The 27,158-nt window shown below is 52.3% G+C and overlaps 7 protein-coding genes across 7 annotated transcripts; 2 read left to right on the top strand and 5 right to left on the bottom strand.

Moving 5' to 3' along the window:
• Window positions 1-414: 414 nt before the first annotated feature.
• SCP_0112750 (Set1 complex component swd3) lies at window positions 415-1,910 on the bottom strand (the record flags this gene model as incomplete). Its single annotated transcript, XM_027753502.1, has 8 exons — window positions 415-510; window positions 565-584; window positions 639-889; window positions 941-1,006; window positions 1,062-1,164; window positions 1,213-1,339; window positions 1,414-1,577; window positions 1,634-1,910. 8 exons carry the CDS (start codon window positions 1,908-1,910, stop codon window positions 415-417), a joined length of 1,104 nt encoding a protein of 367 aa, XP_027609303.1.
• A 137-nt stretch (window positions 1,911-2,047) lies between these two features.
• Window positions 2,048-3,004, top strand: SCP_0112740 (Eukaryotic translation initiation factor 3 subunit K; the record flags this gene model as incomplete). Its single annotated transcript, XM_027753501.1, has 5 exons — window positions 2,048-2,123; window positions 2,189-2,291; window positions 2,339-2,721; window positions 2,782-2,913; window positions 2,967-3,004. 5 exons carry the CDS (start codon window positions 2,048-2,050, stop codon window positions 3,002-3,004), a joined length of 732 nt encoding a protein of 243 aa, XP_027609302.1.
• Window positions 3,005-3,346: 342 nt separating this feature from the next.
• SCP_0112730 (chromatin remodeling complex protein) lies at window positions 3,347-6,739 on the bottom strand (the record flags this gene model as incomplete). The annotated part of the gene is made up of 12 exons (XM_027753500.1): window positions 3,347-3,472; window positions 3,532-3,645; window positions 3,700-4,270; window positions 4,327-4,646; window positions 4,703-5,036; window positions 5,088-5,361; window positions 5,421-5,689; window positions 5,757-6,089; window positions 6,144-6,171; window positions 6,228-6,302; window positions 6,372-6,547; window positions 6,609-6,739. 12 exons carry the CDS (start codon window positions 6,737-6,739, stop codon window positions 3,347-3,349), a joined length of 2,751 nt encoding a protein of 916 aa, XP_027609301.1.
• A 2,107-nt stretch (window positions 6,740-8,846) lies between these two features.
• SCP_0112720 (hypothetical protein) lies at window positions 8,847-11,582 on the bottom strand (the record flags this gene model as incomplete). The annotated part of the gene is made up of 2 exons (XM_027753499.1): window positions 8,847-10,756; window positions 10,952-11,582. 2 exons carry the CDS (start codon window positions 11,580-11,582, stop codon window positions 8,847-8,849), a joined length of 2,541 nt encoding a protein of 846 aa, XP_027609300.1.
• Window positions 11,583-12,984: 1,402 nt separating this feature from the next.
• SCP_0112710 (NAD(P)-binding protein) lies at window positions 12,985-14,923 on the top strand (the record flags this gene model as incomplete). Its single annotated transcript, XM_027753498.1, has 13 exons — window positions 12,985-13,021; window positions 13,089-13,096; window positions 13,155-13,208; window positions 13,266-13,271; window positions 13,322-13,363; window positions 13,416-13,519; window positions 13,579-13,622; window positions 13,677-13,736; window positions 13,794-13,944; window positions 14,002-14,139; window positions 14,196-14,472; window positions 14,526-14,608; window positions 14,665-14,923. 13 exons carry the CDS (start codon window positions 12,985-12,987, stop codon window positions 14,921-14,923), a joined length of 1,263 nt encoding a protein of 420 aa, XP_027609299.1.
• Window positions 14,924-16,200: 1,277 nt separating this feature from the next.
• On the bottom strand, window positions 16,201-17,587 carry SCP_0112700 (cyclin; the record flags this gene model as incomplete). The annotated part of the gene is made up of 2 exons (XM_027753497.1): window positions 16,201-17,256; window positions 17,324-17,587. 2 exons carry the CDS (start codon window positions 17,585-17,587, stop codon window positions 16,201-16,203), a joined length of 1,320 nt encoding a protein of 439 aa, XP_027609298.1.
• A 3,936-nt stretch (window positions 17,588-21,523) lies between these two features.
• SCP_0112690 (hypothetical protein) lies at window positions 21,524-25,805 on the bottom strand (the record flags this gene model as incomplete). Its single annotated transcript, XM_027753496.1, has 10 exons — window positions 21,524-22,525; window positions 22,583-22,791; window positions 22,849-23,685; window positions 23,774-24,703; window positions 24,778-24,810; window positions 24,868-25,063; window positions 25,120-25,286; window positions 25,344-25,369; window positions 25,420-25,497; window positions 25,552-25,805. The coding sequence occupies 10 exons, from the start codon at window positions 25,803-25,805 to the stop codon at window positions 21,524-21,526; spliced, it is 3,732 nt and encodes a 1,243-aa protein (XP_027609297.1).
• Window positions 25,806-27,158: the final 1,353 nt, after the last annotated feature.

Here is a 27,158-nt window from a genome sequence, read left to right as displayed (position 1 = left end):
CTGCGTCGAGACCGGGACAAGGCTCCCAGCGACCACTTCTTTTGTGAACGAATATAGCAGAGTTGCAGTGCAGCTACAAACTGGACGACGGCACTTCCAACTTCGTCCTGAGATATATTGTAACATTCAAAGTTGAAGAACATCTGTTTACATTATGTAGACTTAGACATGACTTCAAGTTGCAGCCCTTGCCCGCCATTGTATGTACAATGCAGTTCTCCATACACGGAAAGTGGTACCGATTATCGGTGTCACCTTCAAGTACATCCCAATGTCGCCTCGGCGTAGATTGCTTGGGTACCACCCGGTTTTCATCGGCGCTGAATGCCAGTAGTAGACATTTCACAAGTCGAAGATCGAGATGTGATGATGCATACAGCAGTGCGACTTACAAAGTTCGTCTGCATGTGCACTTCAATACCCACCGACAGCATTACGATCTTCCCATATCCGTATAGTCAGGTCTTTCTCCATGGAAGCGGAGGCGATGACAGGTCGAGTTGGATGGGCCTTCGAAGACTGTATTCAGCGGGTTTTCGCGATCAAAACCACATTTGAACTCACCGCTATAGCAATCACGACGTCTGTAGAGCATTCGGTCAAGTTCGTGTTACTCCTCACCAGGATGAAATGCTCACCTCTGTGACCTTCAAGAACTTGCGCGACTTCTCTACTCTGCAGATTCCACAGGTAGACCTTCGCGTCCTCGCTTCCACTCACGATGTATTTTTTTCCCGGAGCAAAATCAACAACCAGACAATACGTGCGATTTGTATGACCGGTGTATGTCTTGACACACCGTGACGTCTGCGTGCTCCAGAGGCGTATGGTGGAGTCTTGTGTGGAAGCGAGAATGAACTTCGAATTAGGCGTAAATTTAATATGAGAACTTCTCGAGGATTGAATTAGTGTTCTACGAAATCAGAAGGAGAAAGCGTACCAAATTGGGTTGTCGTCATCTGCCAATGTTTTCAGACACTGCCCAGAGTCGGAATCCCAGATGCGGCTGGTAGGAGTGTCCACGTCCGATAAATTAATTATGTGCACAAGGAAAGACGTACATCAGCCCGTCCATCGCACAGGAAGCAATCAAAGTGCCATCATGATTGAAGGTAACAGCAGTGACGGGGTCAGAGTGCGCCGGTAACGTTTTCAAGTTTCTCCCTCGAAGATGTTCAGTTGCAATGCGTCACGTATGTACACAAGACATACCCCGCGCGATGTCCCACACGCGTACTGTCTCGTCAAACCCGCCGGAGACGAGCAGGTTGGATCGCGGACTGAAGTTTACGCAAAACACAAAATTCGTGTGGCCTTTCAGCACCTTCACGGTAGACATCTACTTGCAATGACGAGGTGAGAAATGCAAAACATATGATGGTCGACATAGCGTTGCATGGAATTTAGACTCACGGAATCAATGCTCCATATTCGAATGGTCTTGTCGTCCGAAGCAGACGCAATGTATTCGCCGTCGGGTGACCACGCAATATCAGAAATACCCTCTGTGTGACCCTCCAGGGTGTGCAGAATCTCTCCAGTGTCCGCATTCCATACCTTCACCGATTTATCCGCAGCTTGCTTCGAGAAACGCGTGAACACCAAGGCAGCTTTGAGGCTTTTTCGAACACACCTGACGACGCCAGCATCGACCCGTCGGGACTAAATTTGATTGCTGAAATAGACCTGGTATGTCCGCTCAAAATGAGCTTCACTTTGTAGGCTGGACCAGAAGATGTAATTCCGTTGACTGCGAGTGGCTTGGGTGATCCCGCGGAGTGTCCGGGGAGTGATGAGGCAGTTGGGGGTTCTGTGGTCGTTCCTGTGCTATTGGTATCGTGTTCGGCGTAGTTTGCACCGTTGTGGTCGGGTGCAGGCGTTGGAGAGAGAGGCTGCTGCTCAGCGTCCATGGTGATGAGTGAGGTGAAGGAACAGACGCCCGCGACGCGATGCGTCCTGTAAATATTCTCAGCGTCTCTCTCAGAGTTTGTCATTACCAGACACTTCAACGTCGGACACTTCAACGGTAGAAAATACATATTTGACCATGCCATCCGTAGCATCAGTCTGGGCAGAACCGCCGACGCGGACACCGCTAATCGAGAATCTCGTCTCTGGTGTTGGTGCGTTTCGTTCTTTCCGAGGCTGAAAATCTGTTTGACTTACTATATGCAATTCCTGTGTGCAGACAGATATAACCCCAACAATGTTGGAATTCTCGAGGACTACCTGTACCACCAGATTCGCAGCGAGGAGTACGATTGCCTCGCGAATCTAGCCATCCTAAAACTGTGAGTCCCTTAAAAACTCGAATCGGAGTAGTCCTGACTCCCGGTAGGTATCAATTCAACCCTGACCTGTACAATCCCGATGTTGTAATCAACATTCTCATCAAAGCACTCACATCTTCACCCTTCCCCGACTTCAACCTCTGTATTTCCCTCCTCGACGAACGGTCGGTGAACGCAAACCCCGACGAGCCCGACCCACTACCCTCCCTCCTCCCTATTCTCACCACACTGTACAACCTCCTACAGCAGTGCCGCTTTCCCGCGTTCTGGTCGCTCTACCGCTCGGACCAGGTCGAGTCGCTGCGGGACAACTACACGGTCGAGTGCGTCGGCTTCGAGGACTCTATCAGGGAGGTCGCGATCCGTGCTGTGAAGGCTGCGTTCACGCGGATAGGTCGCGAGCGGTTGGGCACGTATCTCGATCTGACAGGTGCATGTCTCGTTTTGCTCCGCCCTCGGTGAGAACTAATGGAGTCCACTTAAAAAAAAGGCGAGAACCTGAACGCGTACATTGCGAAATTGGGATGGACGGTCGACTCTGCGACCGGCGTCATCACTGTTCCTCCCAATCCAGACAACCAGATCGTCTCGACGGTCGTGCAAGAAAATATTAAGCTACCTCGTGAGTTCTTCAGCCTTGTATCAGAATTTGCTAACTGACTTATTGCTAAACAGAGCTAATCAAAGTTATTGCGCACACACAAACTGCGTAGCATTGCATGAAATACAGTTCTTTTTTTTTCGATGATGCCCTATGTCTCGAGATTGGTGTGAGATACATCTACATCCAAACGAGACTGCGGTGAAAAGCTTAAACTCGACTTCCTCAAGCCATATACACCTCACGATGTTGGCCATATACGTTGAAGATGCCTAAACGAATGTTTATGGCTCCTTCACTATATTACTAATTTCTTATTGTGGAATGTATTCGGGACAGCATTGCGGAGAAAATAACCTATAACTATGAACAGAATGCCGTACAGTGTAATATGCAAGGTCCGCAGATGTGATGTCAATGATGGGATGGTGCTGAGATGATAAACGTAGTGATGTCACGACCCGTTGACAGCCTTGCGGTTGGTCCACAACATGTAGGGCTCTCTAGCAATGTCTGGCCCTCCATGTCTTGTCCGGGCGCTGCGGCGCGCTTCTGGCAATCTGGCATTCATTGTCAAGTCCTGAGGGATGACAGGCACAATGAGAATTTGCATGTAACGAATGAAATACGGGCACGTACCGCTGAACGCCGCTTCACACCTGGTCCGAGGTGTTGCCCCCACTTTGCGAAGGCATTCTTCAGCGCGAGCTCTCGTACGCCCTTCGGGTTCAACCAAGCAATGAACTCGTCAACCTGTGAAAATGAATAAATCTAAATAGAGAATGGCACCAGAACAAAAATGCGTACCTCGTCTAAATCGTTGTACACCGCCCATTCGCCGACTCCAAGCATGCCCTCCTCTCCCTCCTCCTCCTTTCTACGAGCAGTAATATTTTCCTCCCTGCGCTCTAACACTTCTATATCAAATTCGCTGGGCCCTTGCACGAAAATCCGGCCCGTGCCATACTGTACAGCACCCCCACTGCCAACCAGCGAGGCCGCACCCATTCCGTCGAACCACCAGATGCGATTGTAGAACCTGTCTTTGCCCAGAGGCTTGACCCGCACAGCCCCGAGCAGCTTCCTGAATTCTCGCTCGATGCCCTCCAGTCGGCGTTCAAGCTTGTTGAGCTCCTCGTCCAGCCGACGGTGCTCAGCCAAAGCCTGCTTGGCCGATGCGGACTTCGCTCGCGCGAGCTCTCGATCTTTTGCCTGGGTACGCCGCTTGTGGCGGGCGACAATGCCGCCCTCTGCTTCTCCCTCTGAGCCAGGGGCTTCGGAGAGATCGCTAGAGTCTTGCATCACCACGTCTTCGTCAACGCCATTCAGTGGTTTCAGCTCTTTGGCACTCTCGTCCAGGGCGTTCATTTCTTCAGCGCTGGGAAACCATGCCATTAGATGCAAGACAGAAAGCACACAGATTAAACAACTTACCATTGTTTCTTCGACCTGTTCACCTCGATTTTCTCCTTCCGCAACGCGGTCAATTGCTCCTCGCACCACTCCATGTGTGCGTGGATGGCCTTGCTGGAAATCGCTAGGTTGCACATAAATGACAGAATTGCAATCCGATCTTCGGGTGGTAACGAATAATATCTTGTACTGGGAGAAGTAGGGACAGAAAGGGACGTGGGTGCAGGGGTACCAGATGGAGAAGCATTGGATGACACTGATGGCTCTGCAGTTGACTCGGGGGCGAAGAGCAGTCGGGTCAGAATCTCGCGTATGCGGGGGAAGTTTCCGACATTCGCATGCTGTTCAATGCTTATGAGAATAGAGGACAAGCGGAGCATATTGAGCAATAACTTACGTCCTTCAGACAACCGACCAAAGACTCCTCCCACCCTAACCTACCCTCAGAATGTCTTAGAGGAGCTCGCTCCCAGTTGCTACCCACATCCGCCATGGCGGCTGTGAGTTCGTCGGTTGACACTCCAAGAACTACATCGTCCTCGCCCTCCATCTCCTCCTTGACACGGAGTAGTGAGAGGAGCGCACTGTGGCGATTGAAAGGTACGGTGCGAAGGTTGTAAATCAGGGCTGCATGAACCTCAGCAAGTAAGGAGCACTGTGGGTCGTTCATAGAATGCCGGATAGCTTGTTCAAAATCATCCATAGTAAATGGAGACATATGTAACGGTTGTCTGCGCACTGCATAAACTACCATCACTCACAGAAGAAAATAGTAGACGCACCCGTAGACAACGAGGAAGTTCCAGGACATTATGAATCCTTCGTTGGTGGAGTTGTCATCACCAAATGGCATTGCCACACGACTCGGCACAGGCCTTCTCAGCTTCATGCCCGCCTTCTTCTCTTTATCGCCTATAACCACGTCTAAGTCTTCAGTAGGGTAGCGTATGGGCTTCTTCTTCTTTTTCTCTGCAGCAAGCCGCTCGCTCTCCTTCACCTTCATTTTCTCGGCCTTCTCTCGGGCTTCGCGCTCGCGTTTCTCTGCAGCGGCATTGGCTTTAGTTGAATGAACTTAGTAGCAACGCAGACAAGAAATAGCGTAAGCATCGACTCACCCTTCTCCTCTGCAGCAGCCGACATTTTCTTCTGTTTTTTTGTGGCAGGACCTTCCTTGTCTTCCCAAACCTTCTTCCGCTTGTCGATCTCGCCTTTCTTGATGGTCTCCACACCCTTCCGCGTTTCTTCAGGCATCACAGTGTTCACACCAAATCGCTCCGCGATAGCCGGTTTAACGGTCCACGGGGATGCAACAGCCGCATCTCTGTCGACGCAATCACGGATGAATCGGCGGAGGATAGACTTGGAGAAAGCAAGACGGTCGCGACTAGGCGCGCAGACGTGCATAATGCTGCTCAGCAACGCGCACATCGCGAAACAGGAGATAAACGCACCTCATGACAGGACATCGAACATCCATGAGACTTCCTGTCCATTGAGACTTCGTTGTCTCTTTGCCCTTGCTCTTCTCATGACTCTTGTTCGCACCAGGATGTCTCTCTTCTTCAAATATTTGGACCTTGTATATGTACTGAGAGGGGTCGTCCTTTAGAGCGGCGTCCTTGACGGGAGTCTTAAGGTCCTCAGCAATCTTGTGAATAGGCTGCTGCTCCTCATCAGACAAGGGAGAAGAAGAGGTGGACGCCAAGGGAACGGGACTTGTTGCGGAGGTAGAAGGAGCGGAAGTGGTTCTCGGAGGGAAGACCTGAACGACGCGGGCGGCGTACCTGCACAGGAGTTGTTGGACGTGATCGTGGATACGAGTGGGATAGAATACATACTTGTCTCCTTCAATGTCGACAGACACGCCTGCCACCAAGAGTAAGCTCATCGGGGGAAGAATTTTGGTAGAAGGGGGGACATACGTTCGTCTGGGAAGTATCTGTCCTTGAACCGTTCATAAACAGCTTCCACGAGGTGGTCAAGGCGGCCCATGACCTCTGTCAGCGGGCGAGAGAGGTTTCACATCAAAAAACACGTATGCGGCGCAGAGGAGGCGTGAGACGTACGCCATTGGACTGCTTTGAGCACGGCAGCCTTGAGCGGGTCGGGAAATCTGGAGTGCATGGTGCGGGCCTCTTGTTGTTCACTGTCGAGCGCCTGGAAGTAGTCCAAGCCACTCTTTCCAGTGACCTCGCATTGAAACTGTTTGCGGCGGTAGAAGGACATGCGGGCAGTGTATTCACTGGGAGAGGTATGGTAAGTGGATGAGCAGGAGAGTGGGAGGGTATGAAGAGTAGCCGCACTCGTATGTTTCGAAGATCTCGCCTGTTTGTGAGAGATAATAGACCTCCCTGTTGGGATCAGTGCGGAGGGCTTCGAGGAGGGCTGGGGAGGGCTCGGTGAGGACGACGCGTTTGCGTCTGCAAGTGGGCATGATTGTGGTGTGGAAAGGGGAAGGGGGAAGGGATGATGGGGGGAGAAGGGAAGGGGGAGAGGTGGCCAGAAAAGCGTGAAGCGGGTGTTCGCATTTTTGCAGAGTGCGTCTCCCGCTCGAGGCCGACCAGCCTCAGCCACTCCTCTCCTTCCCCATTTCCCACTCAGCCTTGTCACGCTTGCCTTTTGTTTTCTCACCCCGAGCCCTTTTCTACCCACAACCGCCATCCACACCGGCCATCTTCACCATCGCAGTCTGCACTCCAGCGCCTCGTCATCCTCCGGCACACCACCGCGCACAGCTTCCCACCCGATCCACGCACGGCAACCCGCTTCACCAGCGTTGTCTTTGACACAACAATGGACTGCCATCCTCGGCGGGTGACGGTTTGGACTGGCCGAAGGAACACGTCCTGATCTTCATCCTGTTCGTCGTTTCGTGCAGTAGTACGGAGTTGAGAAGGATTCAGTGTCTTCGCCACAGCATTCCGGAACCTCGCTCTGCTATTTGCACTTCCTCCGCTGTCGGATTCTATCTCAAAAGTTATATCTCCCTCGAAACGATACCCGATGTCTACTTTTATGTCAATCCAATGCGTTCAACTCCTCCTGATGGGTGTACAACTTCTAAGTGTGATGAATCTTGCGTCTCGTGCAGATCGAGCGCGCTGGCAACCACTTTGCTTTCTCTTGGTTATACTCAACACTTTGCTTTTTATTCAAATCGTCGCATCTGGTACTCGGTGCATCTCAATGTGAGCTTGAACAATCTCTCTAATAGAAAAGGCTTCAGGGGATATCGTGGCGTGTCGCAGGTCACGTGCAGCGCGTTTGAGGCGCACAAATCGAGCTGCTCTGTCGAGTCTGTCCTGCAGTTAACCCGATACGAAACTTCCGTCTGCTAGGCTTGGATTAGGGCACATGCGCTATTATTTTCGGCACTACGGACCCATACACGTCACTCAACTTCGTTGCGAGTAGCTTCTCGTGTGAGTTCGCCATAGGTAATTTTGCTTTTATTGCCGAATAGTGCCCCAAGAACGAGACTCATATGCCGTACCAGATTTCTTGCAAACCTTCGATATTTTGGCGTCAAGATCAACCGTGATATAGACCCGTCGAGGGACTACATTCCACACGCTCCCACAATGCGAAGAGTAATATACGTGTGTATGGTTACCGCTCACTGAAGTTCCTAGACACAGTCGTTCTTGCGCAATACTACCAGTCAGATGGCCATCGTCCGAACACAACGAAGCGCGCCGTACACCACTGATGCACAAATGCGGTCCGGCAGCAACATGTACAATTTTCTTTCGCATGTTTTGTCAATTCGTCATCTCATTGCGTTCCGTGTTCAGTCAATGTTGAAACCTGTCATCTGTTTGTTATGTTTCAGCTCAATCATGCAGACAATATTCGAAGGATCTCTTCGTGCTGAGCTATGGACTACTACCATGCACGCCTTGAACTGTAATTGACTGTGCGTTGTCATCACCCACGACGTTTTCAACCAGCTCCGAAACCCTTGCCCAAAGCCCTACGTTGGCCCTACGCCTGACCTCGAAGTATTTGCAATTGCGGTTGTCTGCGGATGAGGCGGCTCTCTGCTTCCCTAGGAACACGGAACGTTCACTTCATTACCGGTGTGGAATTTGCACACTGCGGTTTCTCTTCCCATCGACGTGGATTTGCTCATTGTTACCATCTCAGCTGAAGTCTTCGAACATGCTGAAGGTTAGAGTGCTACTATCACCATTATGATACATGACATTGACAATAAAGATATTCAACTGTCGATGAAGATGCCCATATGAGTTGTCACATCAGATCAAAAGAACTTCCACCTATAGTCATATCCCACCGTTCTAAGTTAGAAGAGCATAGACGACACAAAACCGGCCAGGATGTCAGCAAACTACGTTGCATTACTAGGGTATGCAATCCGGGGCGCCCACAGCAGGGTAGTTGCATGTGGGTATGGCACCGTCACAACTGAATGGGGTTAGAAAGTATAAACATTATGACAGAGACCACTCACCAAGTTTATACGACTGGAATATACTGTACAAGGCAAATCAAGCAAGACTGAAGTGTTTATCGTGTGATCATGAAGCAGCGGGTAACCGCCAATTGTGGTTCGAACCCATCTTCTCGTACCTCTCCGTCTCCAGGCTTCTCTTCGAGACACCACTCTCGGGAGTCCTGCCTCGAGGAAGTCCGTCTAGAGAGTCCGACCGCTTCTCCCTGCCCTTCGCAAATATTCGCCTGAGGCCAGAGCCTTGCGCCGCCTTCTCGGCCTCTCGCTCTTTTGCGCTCACGGCGTCCATGATGACGATGGCCTTCGCCGCCGCCATGTTCGACATCGCTACTCCGACACCTTTCTGAGCCACTGCGCCCTGCGAACGCGGGACCCGCGAATCAGAACTGCTCCTGAGGTGCGGAACTCGGTCATTGGCGATCAAGGGTGCCCCGTTAGGAGCAGTGGTACGGTCCCGAGTGGGACTCGATGCATTGTCCCTCCCCTTCCCTGTCTGCCCTTGTATGTTCACCAGCACCCAGCCCGAATCGGTGTCTCTCCGTGTAGGTTGAGGCCTCGCTGCACCATTCGGCACTGCCTGAGTACTACCAGGAACAGTGTTGCTCCTCGACCTCGCACCCTCTGACTCGTCGTGCTTCGGAGACACCATGCGCATCTCTGCAGCTAGCCCAGTTGTCCTGTCGTGCCGACGTGCGAAGTCGTCCTGCTCCTGGCTGGGGTGCTCCTTGATGGTAGGAGGCAGCATGTTTCGCGCGACGTCATCGTACCGGCGTTCGTCCTTTGGAGCGGACGATGGCGTCGAAGCCCATGCGCTCGGCAACCGCGGCCCGGAAGGTCTGCGTTCACGTGCGCGCTCCCTGTCGGAACTAACGCGAGCGCGCCCTTCGAGCTCGTCCTGCTCGCGGATGTCGGCCAGCGCGTGTTTCTTCAGGGACGCGCCTTCTGAGTCGCGCCCGGCCCACGAAATGGGGATCTCATACGAGCTCCGTACCATGGTCGATGCGTACGCGGAGTCGCGGAAGAGCCCTGGACTGAGAAGAGGTGGCGTCGGTGAGCGCGGCGCGTCTGGGGCGGGGTCCCTCGACAGAACGTATGTGTCATGCCGTGAAGCATCCCGGTCCTGCATTTGTGCATAACCGTCATCGTACGAGCGATCATGCGGAGTCGAGTGACTGTACGCGGTGTGAGATGAAGTGTCAGCTGGTGGAAGAGACGCTGCAGTGGTTCCGTCCATCGGAGGCGGTGTGCTTGTCTCGACAGGCTGCATTTCCAACGAGCTGCTATAATGATACGATCCACTCGTGTCGGCAGGAACATGCCTCTCGCAACTGCTGTGGTGTCCCGACGTCATATAAAGCACTTCGGGGGTGATGGAGTGAAATGACCGGTCCGGTCTGCCAAGGCCAGAACCGACGCCAGTCATGTCCAAGCTCCCCACGGAGCTAGCAAATGGATGCTGCTTCTGGTCGATAGGTGAGCGCGAACTCGTGCTTGCGATCTGCGGGCTGTCCATCTCGGCTGCGAACGCAAGCGGTAGCTTAGGGTACGCCTTGCGGAGAACACCCCCTGACGCCTTAGGAGAGGAACCAGAGGTCGGTTTGAGAGGAGACGAGGTGGCAGGCGCGGTATCCGTGGGTCCGCGTACATGAGTGTAGTGAGCATCAGCGTAAGGGTGAACCATGCCGCTTGGAAGAACACGATATGCGCCGACCGGTGCAAGTTTCTCGTTACCTAGTGGAAGCATACCCGAGCCAGGTGTAATCTCCCTCTTCAACTCTAAGCTGGCGGTTCCAGGGCTAGAATTGGGAGATTCAGGATCTTCCGCTGGTCCTGAGAATATCCATAGGTCTTTGACCCTCGTCCGATTGGTGGCGAGAGAGAGAGAAGTAAGTAGCGAGAATGCATGAGCATCAAGAGAAGTGAGAAGAGTTAGCATGTGATGCAACGAATCAGTAGGGAAATTATCCTCCTGAAACCCTGGAAAGAACAAGCAAATCAGTAAATCGACTACTTGGATGGATTGGTGGGACAAGGGGGGGGGCAGATTTGCGTGTTTCAGTTGCTCGTCGGAGACATGGACGAGTCAGCCGAAACACGCCAGGATGTCCGCTCGCAGCTATTTCTTCGCCGGGCTCTGCGTCCTGCGTAATGCCTCCGGGAATGTAGACGTACATTTGTACCCCTTCAGTTTGAATTCGTAAGTCGCATCACCCACTTTCTTTTCGGAGACCACACCGCGAGGCCATGCTCCTCTAACCGCCTGCAAGATGGCCGGTGTTGAGTGGAGAGGCGGATCGATGACACGGAGAACGGTAGTAGATGCAAACGAGATAGCGAAGTGTGCTCTAGTAGGCTGAGCAAGTGTCGTCGCGGACCCATTAGTAAAAGTGATGGTAGCGGATGGAACGGACACTGGTCTGGAGAATGCGATAGCTACGCGATCATCCTGCTCGCGACCATAGTCAATGGTGGACAGGAAGGTGAATCCACACTGCATGACAGTGGTCAGAATGGCGACAATTAGCCATTCGGACTCGATGCTCTTTGCATTCGCCCATGGCTTGTGGTCGAGAGAGAACTCGAAAAAGCTCTTTGGCGCATGTTCGCGGACACTTGTGATAAGATTCTGCTGATCAAAGAGACGACGAAGAGCAGAGATGACAGGTCCAGGGAAGCTGTACAGCCTGACCAAGCCAGGGCCAGAAAGCGCAAGGAGAGAGAAAGAGGAAATGATTCTTTGATCCCGAATGAATTCCTTCCGGGGAATGAAGTGAGGACTTCCCGTAAGCGGAGTCGGAGACATTGGATGTTTATAGAGCGGAACCTGGGGTGAGTGTGTCATGGATGTCTGGTGCAACAGGTTTGCGTGCCATCGCCAGCAACTTGCTGCAGCAGCTGCTGTGGGTGGCGAAAGACCCACACTAGAACCATGCACCGCTCGATCGTGCATAGCACGTGCTCCACCACCGCTGCGCGTTTTCCAATTCGCAGCCACCGACGCGCGCTGCACAGTGACATTGTCCGGGCAACAAAACAAATATTCGCCATACAGCAGAAAGTGTTGCACAATAGAAGGTGTCGACCACTTCAGAGAGGCCCGTTTGGTCGATGGTCATAATGCGCTCTCAAAAGAAGCCTACTACATGCACAACCTACTGGGCACATCGCCGGCTACTTCACTTACAACGAAGAAAAGACTTCGAGTGCATTAAATACTGCGGTAAGTTGCTTTGGAGAGAAAATGTGAGATGTCCACTATCTCGCTGGGCGCAGATTGAAGGCAACGATATGAAGACACTAGTCGTACTGAAGAACATGCAAATGCGCGAATATCATTGAGTTGAAGCTTGGGTCGACTGGGTAGTTAAGAGAAGAGGAAAAGAAAAGGGTACGAAGTGGGATGCACAGGAGCACAGCAGCGAAATGCTTGCTAGACCATGCAGGAGGGTGATAATGGGCGTTCAGACTTGAGAGGTGGATGTTCGACGGACGAGCAATTGGAAAATTACATAGTCTGACGTCAAACCCACTTTCACGAGCCACTCGGATGCGCAGTCTATCGATGCAGGTCATCGTCACGGTGAAAGATTGGTATCTGACCAGGACGCGCGCACGTTCATATACTTTCCCTGCTTGCCATACCGTGCTCCGCCTTAGATTCGCCTCGCCTCGATGGCATTCGCCAGCTTGAGTATGAGAAGACTTGGTTTGTTATCCACACCGCACCGAGGCAGACAAGGCCTTCGTCAGTCACGTAAGAGTACGTGGATCGTCCTAATATAGGTTTCAACTTTCAGTATTTTATTAAGGACAAGCTCACCACCATCTGTCAGAGGGAGACAAGGCGACCTTCGGAATGCCTGAGAGAACGCTTGTCTGTGATCGTGACGGCGCTTGTTATGGGTGTTGTACTTTTAAGTTCGAGAAATCCTGGCATCAACGATATCCGCAAAGCACCAGTACCGCTGTTCGTACATATGCGCGAAGAAGAAGTGCGGCAGTACTGTCGGAGACGATGTGTGTGCTGTGGCGGGCCAGTGGCGGCAATGACTACGGCTCGACCGGGCCGCGAGCTTTCCCGGGCCGTTACCGGATCGAGTCTGGATACACTCTCTCGGACATACTTATAGGAAGTCTTCGAGCAACACGATGAGGACCCCTCACCTGCTGTCTTCCTTTATCTGGGTTGTGTGTAGGCAATTGCAATGACAACCGAAATGAAGAAGTTGAACGTGCTGATGTGTAAGCACTTGCAATCGCCCTTGCGGACATTTACTGGTCCGTTGATTCCGGCACGATTGGGATGCAGGTGGCGCTGTAAGTTCGAATCACTGGCTCACCCGTGGTAGTACATTTTACATTGATAATTATACAGGGAGAGTATACCACAGGATGGACGGAAAAAGGAGCGTCCAAGTCCGACAAGAAAGTACGTCTTGATTGTGTTGCCTCTAGCGCTTCACTTACATCTACTTAACATTCACAGATCGGGGTATGCATCCTAAGACATCTCCCGCTGCAGATGGTACTGATATACCCTAGGTTGTCGGATTGACCCTTTTTGACCTGCGGAGACTGGGCAAGGTACGTCTCCTGAGCGCTGGCGAACTGTAGGCCTTCTCACACACCGTACTAGGTGGACCAGTTAAGTATGGTTGGAGTCAGCGGAGCAAAGTTTCCCGCCATCAAGAAACACTTCGAAGAGAACATCGCTGGGGTGTACAAAGACATGGATGTTAGGTACGCTGACTACACTCTGTTGGTATCACCTATGACGCAGTAACACCAACATGCTCCAGCTTCGAGTCTTTCCCAAAGGCAGATAATTATAACCCTGTAGCCTGTGAGTCTACGCTTAACAGCAGGAACTACTTATGGCATTGATAAAGCCATGCAGACAAGGAAGCCATCGACAAGCTTTCTCCCGGGGATGCAGTCATTATATTCACTCCAGACAGTACGTCGTCGTATCGTGATGTTAGTTTTCGTGTAGTTCACCGCGAGAATTTTGCAGACACACATTATCCTATTGCTTTATACGCAATTGAGCACGATCTTCATGTATTGGTCACAAAGCCCGCAGTCCAGCTGTTACCCCACCACAATGCACTAGTTGCGGCTGCAAAGAAGCACAACGTAGTATGCTTCGTGGAGCATCACAAGCGGTCTGTTCATTTACTAGTATGACGATGCTTGTTATTCATCCAGGTTGGTTATTACAGGTTTGATCCCGTCTACAGCGACGCAAAAGCTCGTGCTGCCAGCTTGGGTGAATTTAACTTCTTCAGCGCATGGATGAGCCAGCCGAAGAGTCAGCTGGACACCTTCCGTGCATGGGCAGGCAAGGACTCGGATATCAGGTCAGTTACAGCGATATTTCCCCCGTGAATCTTCCGTTTAATTTTTGTAAATTCAGTTACTACTTGTCCTCCCACCATATTGATATCCACTGCTGGATTATGCAAGGAAGGGCCGTGCCTACGCGTGTTGTTGCAAGCGCCGCGACCGGAATCGCTACCAGCGAGCCGTACAACTGCGTGCCACAGACTGAGGATACGATAACGCTCCTCGTCGATTGGCAGTCGCTATCGAGCTCCAAGCACAGGGGCACGGCAGTGTACTCAGCCTCGTGGACCGCGCCGCTGAAGTCCGGCGTGCACTCGGCCCAGCAGTGGTACTATATGGCCGAGAAGGTTAGTAACAATAATTCAGGAACATTTTGCGCGGTAATAAATCTTCGATTCAGGGGGAGATCAATGTCGACCAAGCCCACCGAGGCTACGACATCGTGCAAGATGAAACTGGCAAGGCATGGTACAACCCGTTTTAGTACGAAGGTCTCTTTCGCTGGTCTCGCCCTGTAATGCTGATTTCTTGTCCCGCAGCATGAAGTATTCTCCCTCCGAGAGCGGGCACTTTGATGGCCAGCGCGGCTACGGCTACATCTCCATCGAGAAGTTCATCGACGCGGCGCGCAGTGTGAACGCTGGGCACGTGCAGCCCTCTGAGTTCGACGGCCATGGGCTGCCGACGATCGCCAACACCGTCCTTACGACGGCCATCTTGAACGCCGGACGAATCAGCCTGGACGAAAAGCGGCCCGTCAACATCAAGCACACCAACGGCGAATGGATTCTGGAGTAGGCCGCCGTCTGGGACGTAGAACCACCGGAGAAAGAAAGGTATATTTACAATGTTGCGTTGTACTCTTTAGCCGTGTATACTAGCATGATCGCACTACCACATGAACGATCCTGTGCCGTGCTGCAGTTAGTCCACGGGCGAGCGCCCGAGTGCGATACCAATAATCATCATTTCACTGATACGATGTTCGCCATCTCTTTCCGCGATACGAGTTCGCCGAGCAAACGTTGCGTGCCCAGCGCCTCTCTTCCTTGTGCAGCCCGCACGACGTCTCGCAATCGTGCATCATTCCCGTGCACGCGCCTTCTGTTCCTTCGGACCTCAGATCATCATCAAAATTCCGTTAGACCTCGAATCCCGCGGGCCCATGGCTAGGCATCTTACCTCACCCTAGTTACCAGGAAGACAGATGATGCATTCCTTGCGCTGGAATGGAAGCCGTGACCTTGACCGAGATCACCAGTGCTGAGATGCAAATAATAATCGGATTCGGGCTTGCTACTTGGTAATGTAGACGACAGGGATTGCGCGGATATGAGGGCCCTTCAGGCTCGTGAGGTGGATGAGAACGACAGTGATGTGGAATGCTGCAACATTGACGAGACTGTAAGGAAACTAAGAATATACGAAACAGTGCGGTTGAAGAACGAGAACGACAAATGGTGGGATGCTGACGAGACGGTGCAAATAAACGTAGAAGAATGGTACAATAAAAGTGAAGAATAAGGTAGAAAGAAAGGTGACAATTTAAACACGGGGTAAGAGCCTGTCGAGCTCATCGCGTAAGGCGACTTGGGGAATGGTGCGCAGAGAAAAACAATGATATGCATAGGGTAACAGACAGTCGAGTGAATGTGTTGGGAGCGTTCGATGAAGGAAACAGACAGTTGGATCCCGACGAGGCGAACGAAAGAGGATTCTTGGCAGATGAATGGGCTGTCCAGTAATTGTACACCGCCTATCGGGCACACACTAGCACGACGGCGTATGGAGTTCCTCTGGGCGACCTGTTCCTCGTCGAGTAGGAATCTTGTTCGAGGCGAGATGACGGAGATTCAAAACATTGCAGAGAAAGAAAGAATGCATGGATGATTGTGATGCTGGCTGAGACAGATTGCGGTTGAAATGCCGATAATCGACGTGTATGGTAGTGGTGTTACATTTTGCGGTGATTCTTGAGAAACTGGTGCCACGAGAACTTTTTACAACCTTATACACCATGCTCGTGGGCGTATGCGCCGAGGAAGGGTACAGTCACAGTCAAGCTCAACGAGCACCTATGCAACAACTGTCGCACGAGGTGAGACGTTCAGGCTATGGAGTGCCGGGCGACTTAAAGTGACGAAGTCGTGCGGAAGGAACTGATCCGGGATAGGCTCCGCGGGAATCTTATGGATAATCGGCTCAAAAATAGGGGAGGGCAGATTCTCCTTGTCGTCCGACAAGCACGAGCCAGAGAATGGATCGCTCGAGAACATGGGACTTGTCGGTGTCGCTGGCATGTCATCCGAGAAGTCGGAGGCAGTTGTCGAAACGCTCATGGGAGTACTGACGATGTTCGCCGAGTGTGACCGAACGGGAGTCATGGGGAACGAAAGGGATGGCTGTCTAACGAATCGCCCGCCATGCAGGTAGTAGTGTACGACGAGTGTCGCGGCCTTGGAAAAGAAAGCAAACGAATACTTCCTAACCAGCGTCTCCGAAAGATGATTGACGTGCTTCGACAATCGGTTATCCAGAAGCTCCACGACCTCAAGACACTCCTCTGTCTCTTCGAACGCACGACGAGCCTTGCCGCAGAGGTAGCGCGCCAAAGTGAGAGATCCGAGGGCAATCGACGACGGAAGACACCTCACAAACTCTCGGTAGAAAAGCGTGATTTCCATGAGGAAACGTGCGACGTGTTGCACTCTGGTTTCCTCCAACCATCGATCGGCACACAGGAGCCTCAGCCAAGCCTCCGCAGTTGGATGTCCCAACGACCACTGGATGGTTTGCAAAACGTGACCCTCCATTTGAATAAAGGCAATCTGGTCGTAAGTCCCTTTGCCACAGATTTGTACAAGATCCTCTATAGACGGAACTCGGTCCTTGGCGTCCTCGAACTTGGCTGCAATCCATAGCGCGGCACAGCCAACAAGTTGGTAGTGCTTGACGTAGACGATACGCCGGGACACATAGCGGTCGATTATGTTCAACGCGAGATAGAGTGTCTCAGGGCGAAGCCGAAAGGTGAAGTGGATCTCCACAAGGAAGTCGACTAGACACGGTCGCATATGCCACCGAATTTCCGGCTGTTGATCCATTGATGTAATGGAGCACGTCGTGTGTCGCTACAGCATCGCGGTGTTCATCGCAATGAGTAATGTGAAAGACGACACAACACTAAGGACAACTAACCTCCATTTCGTGCATGTAAGCTCGGATTTCGTCCTGGTATTCTTCCTCGAGATAGATGCCCTGCCTTCGCAGTGCCAAGATTTGCGCGTTACGTTGCCTTTGTGCAGTCATCTCGGCCCTGGCGGCGCGCGGCGTCCTCCGCACAAGAAGAGATGGAGGGTAGAGAGGGGATTTCCGAGACTTGGAGATCCCGTAGGGAGACGGGCGCTTCTTGGGATACGCCGACGGGCGGGCAGCTTTGGACGCGGTTGATACGTCCTTCATGTCTGTTGTAGAGAAGGGATTCGAGTCTGAAAGGTGTGCGATCTCCTGATTACTACACGGAGAAGAAAGAGAATCAGCCAACAGGTCGGGATACGCGCTAGTGGACATCGTTGCAGAGCCCAAGGAGGCCTGAAAGCGTGAAAGAGTCCCAGAAACGTAGATAGGCCAAGAGGCAGAGATAGGCGTGGTGGGGGTGTGCGTAGAACACCAGACAGCAACCAACCAAGGATTGACATGAGCCAGTCATCGAAGGCCACCCAAAGTAAGTATATCACAGTGTGAACGAGGTGATCGTCCTCGAGGCGCGTCCGATCGAGACCTTGCCGGCCACCCGAAAAAATGAAGATACGACTACACACTCTGACTTTGCGTGGCTTAACGCACAGAGAATGAGAGGAAACGGGACTTACGGATAGGATCATGCGATGACTGCAAGAAGGAAATCCGTGGTGGAGAAAACGGAATTGTGGCTTTGATTGGGCGGAAGGCGAAGATGAAGCGAAGACGAGGAGGATACTGGTAGAAAATGAGTTGTCGTCAACGCGTAATGTCGTAATGAAGAAGAGGGAGGGAGGGGGACGGGAACGTAGGGAAGGGGAACGTCGTGCTCGACGAGGACAGAAGAAAGAGAGAAGCGCTGGGTCCCGACAAGATATAAGGCCACCGGCCGCCCGGAACGGGGATTTCGGTGTAATTTGGGGTTGAATATGCGGACAATTTGAGAATAAAAAAGGCGGAGCTCTAATGACCGTTATCAAGCCCCATCGGCTGATCGCCACGTTGATGCACCCACTGCGGCGCTCTGAGTCTGAGTCTCTGGTCCTCTACGACCTTTGTTGCGAGCAAAAGTGGAGCAGAACAACGTCGCTGGGGCAGAGGATATTTCGAAGAAAATAAAAGGATAATAAAATGGTGAAAAAAGCGAGCAGAAAAGATCTGCAAGCAATCGATGGGATCTGGACGATGGATCGTATCGTCGCCTGGGTCTGCTCGGGCCGCCTTGGCAATTCCCACGCCCCACGTTCCTCGACACCGCCGGGGGAACGAATAGTGACGTAGCGTTAAATTCACCTTGTGCTTTTAGAAACCTCTCTCCGTATGCGCTCAGGGCCTGACCACACATCGCTGCATCAGACTCCAATCTCACAAGACACACCGATCACTGCGTACTCACCGCCAACAACAATCTTGTCGCTGTTCGAACCTAGTAATCTGCAACCCCATCAGCACCTTCTGCAACAGCGATCGAATTCCACTCACAAGAGCCAGACGGGTGTTAGCTTTCTTGACGACCGAGGGAACCAAGAGAAATGACTGGAATTAATGCCGACCTCGCGAGATCACGATGGATGGCCAGCTGGATTGCAATACGCGACCAAGAGAGACAGACTGAGTGGGTCTAAATGAGAGACGATGGCGGTATGCCGATTTCTAGGTTGTCGATCAAAGAACTGCAGGACGAGGAGAGGGAAAACCAAATCCCAGCGGGTGTTGCTGTGCCAAATGCGAACACACGGGTCTCGCTCTCGAACCGACCCTGTGCCACGCAAGCGTTGGCGAGGGTGCTGAGCAGGAGGAGTGGCAAGAACAAGCGACGCTCGAGGTATCAAAAATCTGACTTTTCAAGGCGAGAATGCAGATATCTGAGGTCAAGTGCAACGCTGGACGGGCGTGTATCCGCCTAACTCGGGTCTCCCGGACTTTCTAATACATGCAGAACCCAAGGGATTTTTCCGGTGCGGTGCCTATTGGCTCGATTCTGGCCGTGAGCTACACGTTTCCCGCCTGCAGGCAGCGTCTCTCAGATTCGCACCACTATTGGGTGATTTAGGTAAACCTAGACCTTCCCTGTCGCTCGTCCGAATCGCCTCGCCTTCATTCCCCGTTGGAGTATCGAAGAGTGTAGACAGTACTGTCAAAGTGTTCCAAAGATTTGGTGAAGGTATGTACATAACCGCATCAGCCGGCCCCAGGCCAGCAGCGCAAACGGATTATCCCACTCTTTTAACCGTAGGCAATGCGGCGCCGTGCGCAGTTCAAGTTGCTGTAAGAGCAATACCAATACGCAGTACTCGTTGCGAATGTTACAGATGGTTTTATCCTGCCGGTAAGGAGCGGTCGGGGTGCGCCCGATTACTTACGAATACCACGTACGGTCAACGGCTAGGCCTTCCTTTACTCTCCATCGTACGCCCCCATCAGTCACGCCTTATCGTGTCCATCATCAGAGCGCCCACACCAGCCGGATTGTGAGCTCGCTGTGGACATCTGACGTACTCTTGACGTGTGCTTCACTAGAGCCTACTAGAGCCCGAATGCCCAAAGCAATGGCAGCACGCATGAGCTGATAACGGTCCCCGTTTCAGACGAGGGGGCCGCACGCAGAGTTCCATGTCGGGCGCAGGGGTGCGGACATCACCGCAGGTGACCCGAAGTACGAGCAATGCCGACAAGAATGCTAGTGTGGCGCTCAGAAGACCGACGAGCGCCTGCGACACGACCTGTTGCGCTCGGCACCGTCGCTGATAGCCAGCAGTACTTGGGAGGTTCGTTCCACATCTCACCGCCAGGGACCGTGCATCATGAGGTGGGATTCAGACCGTCCATCGCTTGCTTCTAGCCGTAGCTCCCGGGCACTTACGCCAGGATAGTCCACGGGTCGTCCAGCAAACGAGCGCATCTTACCCGACGTCAAGGTATACATATCAAGGGCCTTGCATCAGTGACGACTTCATCAGATATAATGAGGACCAATAGAGGACTCACATCTGTCCAGTAAGCAATAGAAGGAGTAATAACCACCCTTCGCGAGCGGTCTTTCACATCACTTAGGCTCTAAACAGTCACAGAAACCCACAAGAAGCACATAAGTATGGGCGGGTCGTATGCCGGTGGGAGTGCGACCTCGTGAAAACCGGAAAAGACGCTGGAGACGGTGCCCCGCAGAGGATATTGCTATTAGTCTGATGCTGTCTCACTTGACAGGGCATTGAACGTCGGAAAACCTACACTTTGTCCCTCCTCGGAGCACTTGGAGTTGATGACATGCGAGAATGTCTAGTGAGTATGCCAGGTATCGCAACGAGGATTCCCTGTTCTCACAGACCTTGTACTGCGCGAGGAGAAGCGAACGTCCCACTCTCAGGAAAGCAACGATGTATATGGAAGCACAAGAACAAGAACATCGGCAGCTGTAAGCTGAGCAGTTCGTGGAAGAGGCTGAACCGGGACAGGAAGTTTGATGACGACAAATTGGAGATAGGTTGAGTATTTTAGCGGGATAAGTCAAGAAATGTCCACAAGGGGTAATTTTTGAAAAATCCAAGATCTCCGATGCGAGATCTACAAGATGAGATCGATCCTCGGCTGCCAAGACTCCAAAAGGCGACTCCTGGCCTGCAAACTTGTTAACTCGGCCCAGCTGCGCCAGACGAGCACGAAAAGATGTCTGGTAGAGCATTGGCTTCGACTTGGAAAGGTTTCTGTTCCATTCATCTAAGTATCCCCGCCATCAATTACAATCACTGCAATGCCCGCCACTCATCGATATCCGAGGCACAGTCACGCGAGGCTAAGAGTATAAATTACCAAAAGGGGGCTCATGACGTTATGTTCGGCCACGTCAAAGAGAAAGTCGTACTTTACCTCAAACAGTGTCTCGTTTGAGTCCAATAATGCACGATAAAATACACAGTACTAGTGGTACCAACAGTGGACGCCTTCTGCATCTCCGCGCTCGACTTATGAGTGCAGTGCCAGGGAGATACACCGTGACGGATACCTGCGCGCTGACGAACAAGTAAGGATATAGGATCAAGCAGTGCACGAGGAACGTGAATATGCCGTCGAGTCAAGAATATGATACACTGAATGACGAAGAAAATGCACAGTTCTGAGACAGAAGAAAGCTGATGGACGACTCGAAGACAAATACGCTCATTCCCTGTGACCACCCATCAAGAGGGCCATCAAGTCCTGCGCGCCCTGTGGATTACCCCCAGACAGCCCTTGCTGCTGTTGCAGATGGAGAGGTAGCATATGCGGCACCAAGTGAGGAGGTATATGCTGCTGCTGCTGTTGTTGCTGGCGCATGGAGACGTGCGACGCTGGTATCTGTGAAAGTCCGTGCTGGGGACCAAACCCTGACCCCGAACCTCTCAATCCCCCACCCATACCACCTCCATTCATCCCCAGCAACTGCGCTTGGGTGTGCGTTCGTAGTTCCATATTGTTCTGCAGACCCATCCCGGCCATTGAGTTCACACCAAGCGTGCTCTGGGGACCAGGAGGGCCGCGGACCTGTGGATTGCCATTGTACCCAAGACCACCTCCTGTGAAGTTATTGTAGATCTGCTGCGCAGGCGAGCTGCCTTGCAAGCCAGCATGCAGTCCAACACCCATAGGTCCTCCCGGGTATTGTGATGGGTCGTGAGGCGGGCGTCCACCGAGATTTGCGAGCCCTTGAGGTAACCGCTGCGAAGGTCCCTGGAGAGTGGTTTGGTTCGAAAGTGGAGACGGGCCGCCACGATATTGTGCCTGCTGAAGCGGCATGCCACCGTTGCGCAGCATTCCTGCTTGCTGAGAGTACAACGAGGGTACAGGACCGGAATACATCTGATCAACGTGTCGCTGGGGAGGGAGACGCTGCATGTTGAAGTGTAACGGGTCGTCAAGCTGCTCGTTGAAGAGGACTCCAGTAGGCTCCCTGCTTCGGGACCGCGGGACGGCCGGTCGAAGACCAGGAACCATTCCATCCGGAACAAAGTTCCTGTCATCAAAGCGGCTGTCGTACAGTGAGTCTAGGTGATTGTTAGACGGGAAATGCTGCTGTGGGTGGATTTGCTGCTGGAGAGCATGTAGCTCTGCGTGACCTTGCCCAAAGGGGCTTCCGGAGGCAAGTCGGCCGGGAGGAGGTATCTGCGGTGAAACACGATGACCCTAAAATTCTCCGCCGTTAGTGTCTGCATACCGTGATTCAACGGGAAGATTGCTGACCTGGGAGGAGTTCTGCAGCATGGCGAAAATGTCTTCCATAGTTCTTGATTCGCCACCGTTGCCTAACGTATCATTGAGGTGCATCTGCTCCATTCTCGTACCCAGATGAGATGAAGAGGAGGCAAAGCCTGCTCCAGGCTGTACCTTCCTGGCAGGAATGCTTTGTGCCTCTCTGGTCTTGGAATCGAAAAATTTAGCAAATCGGCTCCCTTTACCACTAGCGTAAGTAGGGCCATTAGACATAATTCCATTGGAATTGAACGAACCGCTTTGAATGTTGGCTGCAACAGGTGGGCCACCTCCCAAATCGACAAATGGAGTTCCGCTCTCGGAAATGCCATATGTCGCTCGTTCTGACATAATCGAAGCACGACGAAGGGTGTCATTTATCTGCCCAGCGGCAGGTGGTATATCGTGCAAATCTTCAAACTGATGAGATGCTTGAGATAAATTACCGTGCGGCGAGTAACTCCTAATGACTTGTGACGACTCGGAGGGTGCTAGTCTAGCGCCAAGAGGTCCTTCAGATCCCACAGCGGACAAAGCGTCGGGCGCGCTGTGCATTGTGCCAGCGAGTAAAGGATTTACGGAAGCGAGTGAAGAAACGTTCGTTGCCTTCTGCGCAGCAAGAGGAGGAACACCTGGAGGAGCGAATTGGGCAATAGGGTCAAGAGTTGAGAGACTCTTCGACGGGAGGAAGTCGGGGTTGACGGGTGAAGCAGCTGATACACGAGAACCGAATGCGAGGAGACGAGACCCAGGTGGAGGATTGAAAGTGGTGGGTGCATTCGAGGACGACAAACCCACTGGTGGAATGTCTGTGTATTGAGCGGTAGACGGTGATGACGTAGAAGAGGACATTGCTACGACACGGGACTGTAGAACCCTAGACCTGTCCAAATCTAAGGACGGGGTGGATGGCTTGGGAACACGCAGGGACGACTCATTTGATGCAGAGGAAATCAAGGCGGATAATAATGACTGCGACCCTTCTGAGGGGGATACGTCTGATTTATCCGGCTGAGAAGAGTGATGGATGCTCCCTGTCACGATGGCCGCTTGTTTAACAGACTCTTCCAATGTGCGAGGAGTACTGGCAGTATCTGTTTGTAAAAGCGAGGAGACGGGAGGTGAGCAGGCATTTGAGAAACATTAGCAGGTAGGTGGAAAAGCGGCCGTTGCATTGCGCACCGTTCGAAACCGTTGACGGTTCTTGGTTAGCGTTAAAAGCACCTCCTGGTGAATTGGAGTTATTCTGTGTGACTGTTGGTTTATCTTCCTTTTTCTCCGCCTCCCTTTTCATCATCAACTTAAAGAGTTGGATTTCGTCAAGCTGATTTTCGATGGGATTGGAAATAGGAGGAGTGGAATCGCCAGATGGATCCGTCACGGTCTTGTGCGTCGTTGTGTCGGCATTAGACTGGAGTTCCTTCTCCTTGCGCTCTTTCTCCTTCATCCCCTTCTTCCAGGCTTGGATGCCATCCAGTTCGCCATCCACAGGTTTACCTCCGAGTATGCCTCCACCTGAAGTGCTTGGAATATACGTCTCCATCCATGCTGGCTCTGCTTCTCTGTCCCTGTCCCGTTCTCTGCGTTCGTCTTTCTCCTTGCCGTCGTCAGCGGCACCTCCTCTTCGCTCGCGTGGCCCGCGCTTAGGGCGAGTATCACGGTCGTCACCTGCAGCAGGACGTTCCCTGTCACGCTCGTCATGTCTATCCCACCTTTCGCGCTCCCGTCTAGTGGCCACCCTCTCGTCTCGTCTGCCATCATCCCTCCATCGTCTTGGGTCATCGTCCAGGTCTCGGTCCCGGTCGATGTCTCTCTGACGAGGGTGATCATACCTGTCTCGATTGTCTCGCTGGATATGGTCGTCCCGATCTCTGTCACGATTGTGGAAGTCATCCCAATCCCGGCGGGAATAGTCGTCGCGATCACGCCGAGGATAGTCATCCTTGTCCTTGTCACGATCGCCATCACCACGGCGATCACGACCTCTGTCCCGTTCGTCGCGGTCCCGGTCTCGTCGACCCGCAGAAGGTTCGCGTCTAGGTCTGGAAGATTCACGTACCCGAGAACGAGGCCGATCACGGTTTTCACGGTCTCTTCGAGAATTGTCAGGTCCTGGAAACAGTATCATCATTCATGTGGCCACTCTGATGTTCGTCCGAACCCTTTGAAGGCGAAGGAGAACTTACTGTCGTCTCTGGTGGTGCGTGACGTATCAGGTCCTGCAGAACCAGTTAATGACACGGGACACGACCCTCACAGGTTGCAAGTAGACATACCTCTCCTCCAGTCCTCGCTGCTTTCTCCAAGCTTTCTTTTAGGTGTATCCCTTACCTCAGCACGGCGGGCAGCGACAGATCCTTGTGGCTGCCCAAGCCTTGATGTCGCAGAATTCAAATGCGGAGCTGAGTCTCTCTCTTTGTTGCGCAAGTTAGTGGCAGCAAGTCCGCGGTCGCGATCATATTTGTCAGAAAGCTGGATACGGGCTGTTAACGCAACGCCACAGTGCAGCCGTCAGCATTTCCACTCACGTTCCGCAGTCTTTCCTGACCTTCCTTGTCCCTAAGGTCCCGCTCCCGCTCCTTTTCCGAGTCTTTATCCTTGTCACGCTCGGTCGTACGGAGTGATTGATGCCGAAAGTTGCCCATTTGTGAAGGCTGGGTTAGCGCAGTGCGGAATGTGGGTCTGGTTGGAGCATCTACCATGAGAAGAACATGAATATACGAGATCATTGTCTGCACGCAGTCATGCTTACCTGTATCTTCCGGGTCCCGTCGAAAGCTATGGAGGCATGAGTATTCTGACCGACACAGAAAACTGTCGCAACACACCGTCTATCTCTAGCATTTGTCGCGCCATTGGTGTTTTCTGAATCTTTCTTCGTCGTAAGTTGTTGCTCATTCCAATCTCTGGCCGATGAGGCGTAAGCAATGCGGGTGTGAAGAGCAGCACGCTATTCTCACCCGAACCAGTCCTTCAAGGGAGGCATGCCATCCGGGGGTTTAACCAAAGGAGATTTGTGCAGATACAGAACCTGCGAGCGAGTGTAAACCCTAAGTGGCCGTGGTGGAGTGTCTATTTTGTCATCTGTGTCTGGTTGCGGGTCCTGTAAGACGACTCCGGCGACTCCTTCGACAAGGTCATCGACCACTAGGCTTTGCAGTAGTGGTGAAGATTCCGCATCCGGTTTGCGAGTTTCGATATCCACAGCGGCCATGTCCTAAGGTGACAGTTAGAAGACGAAGAGCGCTGGAGACTGAAAGCGCCTGTGGCACGGACTTCAAACTTCGCATGGAGGAAGCGCCCGGGCCGGTCACCACACTGCCTGTGGCCGAACCTTCACTGTGGCGGCTGACTGTGTCCTCAGAACTTCTTGCATTGCAATTTTTTTCACGTCAGCAGACTCCCAATACCAACTCTACATGCAGGGATGGCGTTCGCCACGCAGGGTCCAACTCTGAAACATTTTATACTGAGGCAAAGAGTGCTCAATCTATATCGTCAAGCCGTCCGTGCGTCCCGATGTAACGCCTTCGCCAACACGCTCTGCCAAGCAATCTGACATTGCCCTGCAGCCATTCCAGACATTCAAACACGAAGTGAGACGGTCCGTTGGATTCGTGGGGAATTCGAGAGAAACAGACATATCAGCGACGTGGTTCGCACTTTCACTCACAAGCTCTCGTCCGTTATTCATTGACCGGGACGTTACAGACTTTAATCGAGGACAAGTTAGCGGCAGGTCGCCGAGAGCTCAGACAAATTCTACCAACTATCGCCTTGCCGATAGCTCAGGCATGACCCTCCCACACAGCTGGCTGTGCACCCTCGACTTGAGGTTATCTTTCCTTGTGGGACGTACGTCTTGGTGTGATTATAGTGGGACCACCGTGACTTCACCGAGGTATTGTCAACGTTAGGTCAGGGTACTTTTGTCGTCGACTTCGTGCAGACAGGCTCGGAAAGCCAAAGCGATCACGTGATAAGTATACATTTGGTCACGGTGCCCACACTCCGATGTGGTTCAGCTTCCAGCTTGCTCAGTTCGGATGGAGCGCGCACATAGCCTGCTCTCGCCGAGTTAAGCTTCCTTGAGGGAGAATCTTGAATTGTTGCGTGTGAACTAGGCAGCCCACAAAAGTGCACTTCTAAACCTCCTCTGGCTCCTTATCGTACAATCAGGCGCTGTACACGACGATCTCACATACGTGCACTGTATACACGCTGAAATTTCCGTGGTGGATAGGATAATAAACAGGTATCAGTGGCAGATTTCTACGCTGAACCCACTGACTATTGGACTTGCACTAGTGGAACAATTTCACCAAATAGTACGTCGTTGCAGACTTGACACCTGCAGTTCGTCTCATCCCAACATCTACAGAGTACGGTATCTTCCCCTTGCATGAGGCCTAGCCCAGAGACGGGTTCCAACCAATGTCCTCCTGTCTTCTCGTGCTCTACGTTTAAGCAGTGCTTGATTTGAAACCTTGTTTCCCGCTTATAACTCCCACTTTCTTCGCGCCCAATCGCTCTCAACTTCGACCCCATCATCATTCTCTACCCTCAC

This window comes from Sparassis crispa (genome assembly GCF_003851025.1).
Source record: "Sparassis crispa DNA, contig_000000F, whole genome shotgun sequence".
NCBI classification, from domain to species: Eukaryota; Fungi; Basidiomycota; class Agaricomycetes; order Polyporales; family Sparassidaceae; genus Sparassis; species Sparassis crispa.
This window is presented reverse-complemented; position numbering and strand designations above follow the sequence as displayed.